The sequence below is a fragment of the Penaeus japonicus genome, unplaced genomic scaffold (assembly GCF_977035675.1).
Source record: "Penaeus japonicus unplaced genomic scaffold, GWHDUDI00000001_assembly GWHDUDI00000012, whole genome shotgun sequence".
NCBI classification, from domain to species: Eukaryota; Metazoa; Arthropoda; class Malacostraca; order Decapoda; family Penaeidae; genus Penaeus; species Penaeus japonicus.
Genome location: NW_028234414.1, coordinates 10875787 through 10878286, shown reverse-complemented (window position 1 = coordinate 10878286; position 2500 = coordinate 10875787). Strand labels below are relative to the sequence as shown.

At 38.5% G+C, this 2500-nt stretch overlaps 1 protein-coding gene across 2 annotated transcripts in view; it reads right to left on the bottom strand.

Annotated features, from left to right (window-relative positions):
* Nucleotides 1–1041: 1041 nt before the first annotated feature.
* LOC122261406 (uncharacterized) overlaps nucleotides 1042–2500 on the bottom strand; it is a 4240-nt gene continuing 2781 nt past the window's right edge. For both annotated transcript variants that reach the window (XM_043029036.2, XM_043029043.2), the window contains exons 4-5: nucleotides 1862–1968; nucleotides 1042–1740 (exon numbers count right to left, since the gene is read on the bottom strand). In XM_043029036.2, coding sequence (XP_042884970.2) covers nucleotides 1495–1740; nucleotides 1862–1968 — 353 coding nt within the window. In that variant the 3' untranslated portion in view covers nucleotides 1042–1494. The remainder of the gene's footprint in view (nucleotides 1741–1861; nucleotides 1969–2500) is intronic.

Here is a 2500-nt window from a genome sequence, read left to right as displayed (position 1 = left end):
AACAATACTGTCAATTCCTGCAATGCACATTATAGCATTCCAATGCTAATATTCTAGACAATGCTACGATAGGCTATCGCGTCTCATAATGATAAATACGCAGTTCTTAATCTCAGTCTGTTCCTCAATAGTGATGTTTTCCAATGTTTACAAAATATTTGAAAATCGTGATGCGAATATTACACATACAAATTTTGTTGCTAGGAGTATAGGCCTAAGGGACATTGATTACAAATGCGTAGGTGTTAGGTTTGTCAGGTATTTGTTTTATTTATTTATTTTTCTTCAAATATGTTTTTTCATTTATTTTCCAAATATGTGTTGTGGTACTCAATACCAATCGCTTATGATGTTTAGGAAGAATTCAAGTTTGTAGAAATCGAGTGTTAATGCGTTATGTAAAAAAGGGAAGAAAAAAAAGTAAACACTGCGGCCTATAAGTCATTCAGTCCGGTAGCAATCAGCTCTTCTCGTTCCTAGTTCTACTACCTTCGTCCGCAAGTGATAACAATAGCTGTTCTCTAAATAAGCTATGCATGTACAAAGGGAGAAACGTCAACGAACAATGGCAGCCAAAAGTGTAAAGAAGGTATATAAAAAGACAGGTGTGGTCCTTATAGCATTTTAAAATTATTTATTGTCAAATGAATTGTCTCATTTGCTCTCAAGTTTCCCTATCCAAAAGTAATGATTAACACTGACAAAAACATGAAATAACTAATCTTATACACCACAACTAGCGTGTGTGGTGTGTATGTATACACACACACACACACACATACACATATATATATATATATATATATATATATATATATATATATATAGATATATATATATGTATATATGTTTATATGTATATGTATATATATGTATATATATATATATATATATATATATATATATATATATATATATATATATATATGTGTGTGTGTGCGTGTGTGCGTGCGTGCGTGCGGCGTGTGTGTGAATAGGTGTGAGTGTGGGTATATGTTTGCATGTATTCGACTTGCGCGCGCGCGCGCGCGCGTGTGTGTATGTGTGTGCGCGTGTGTGTGTGTGTGTGTGTGTGTGTGTGTGTGTGTGTGTGTGTGTGTGTATGTGTGTGTGTGTGTGTGTGTGTGTGTGTGTGTGTGTGTGTGTGTGTGTGTGTGTGTGTGTGTGTGTGTGTGTGTGTGTGTGTGTGTGTGTGTGTGTGTATGTGTGTGCAAATGGGTGGGCGTGTGTGTGTATATGTTTGCGTGTACTCGACTTCCATGAATATAATAGTTGTATCATCTATATGAATGTTTTGAATTTGAAAATTACCATTCAACTATTATTCGTATGTGAGTGTTTCTTTACACATAATATTGTAAGAAACAGCAAAGAAAAAGTGAGATAATAATGCGAGATATGGATCATCATCATTCTCATCATCATCATCATCATCATCATCATTCTCATCCTCCTCCTCCTCCTCCTCCTCCTCCTCCTCCTCGCCATGACCTCCTAGAAGGCCATATCGCGGATGGACATAGTAGGAGCAGGCAAGCCTGGTGGCGCCATTCCCGGCACCACAGCGCTGGCTAAGCACACCTTCTTGATGCACTTGATATAATCGGTGATTTTGAGCGTGGAGGGCACAGGGCAGGTGCTGGTGGCGGCCACGAACACGGCAGAGCCAAGATCGGGCGGAGAGAGCAGGGACACGCTCGCACCGACCGCCATTCTGTCGATGCCCATGTCCGGACCCAGCTGAGGAGGGGGAGCGGTTCAGTAAAAAAAAAGGAACACTCGAGTCGCGTCTAAGAATTATATGGACAGGTACCTTAGATGGTTAAGGGTATGATCATTTTTTTTAAACACGATTCCTTACCATTCCTGTGGAGTTGAGAACACACTGCCTTATGGCAAGATTGGCCACGGGATCTGATGTCGGCTTATTTCCAAGGCCTGAGCTCACGCCCGTCACCATGGCTTTCCCTGGGGAGAGAGATGGTGTGAATCTGTATGATGTCACTGATATATATATATATATATATATATATATATATATATACATACATATATACATATATACATACATACATACACACACACACACACATACATATATATATATATATATATATATATATATATATATATATATATATATATATATACATAATGTAATATAACTTTAATTAAAGGCTGGATAACGTTTACCTCATTTGTAGACCCCCTTGAAAAGCATGAAAGGGACCACCAATGATGCCCCTGGCAAGTGAGATGTAGCAGGTAGTTTCCTAGCAATTTTCCCCAACGCCCCCCATGCCACGTCTACCTGCCATGACCCTAATATTTGCTGTAGGATTCGAATTACTATCATTACGGTGTTAAGTATCATAGTATACGAGATTTTCTACCCATCATTTCTACTGTATGTCGTCGCAAGAGGACATGCATGGTTGTAGATAAGATTTTACCGATATACTAAGAACCAGTTATAGCTATTGTGATTAATGTAGAACTT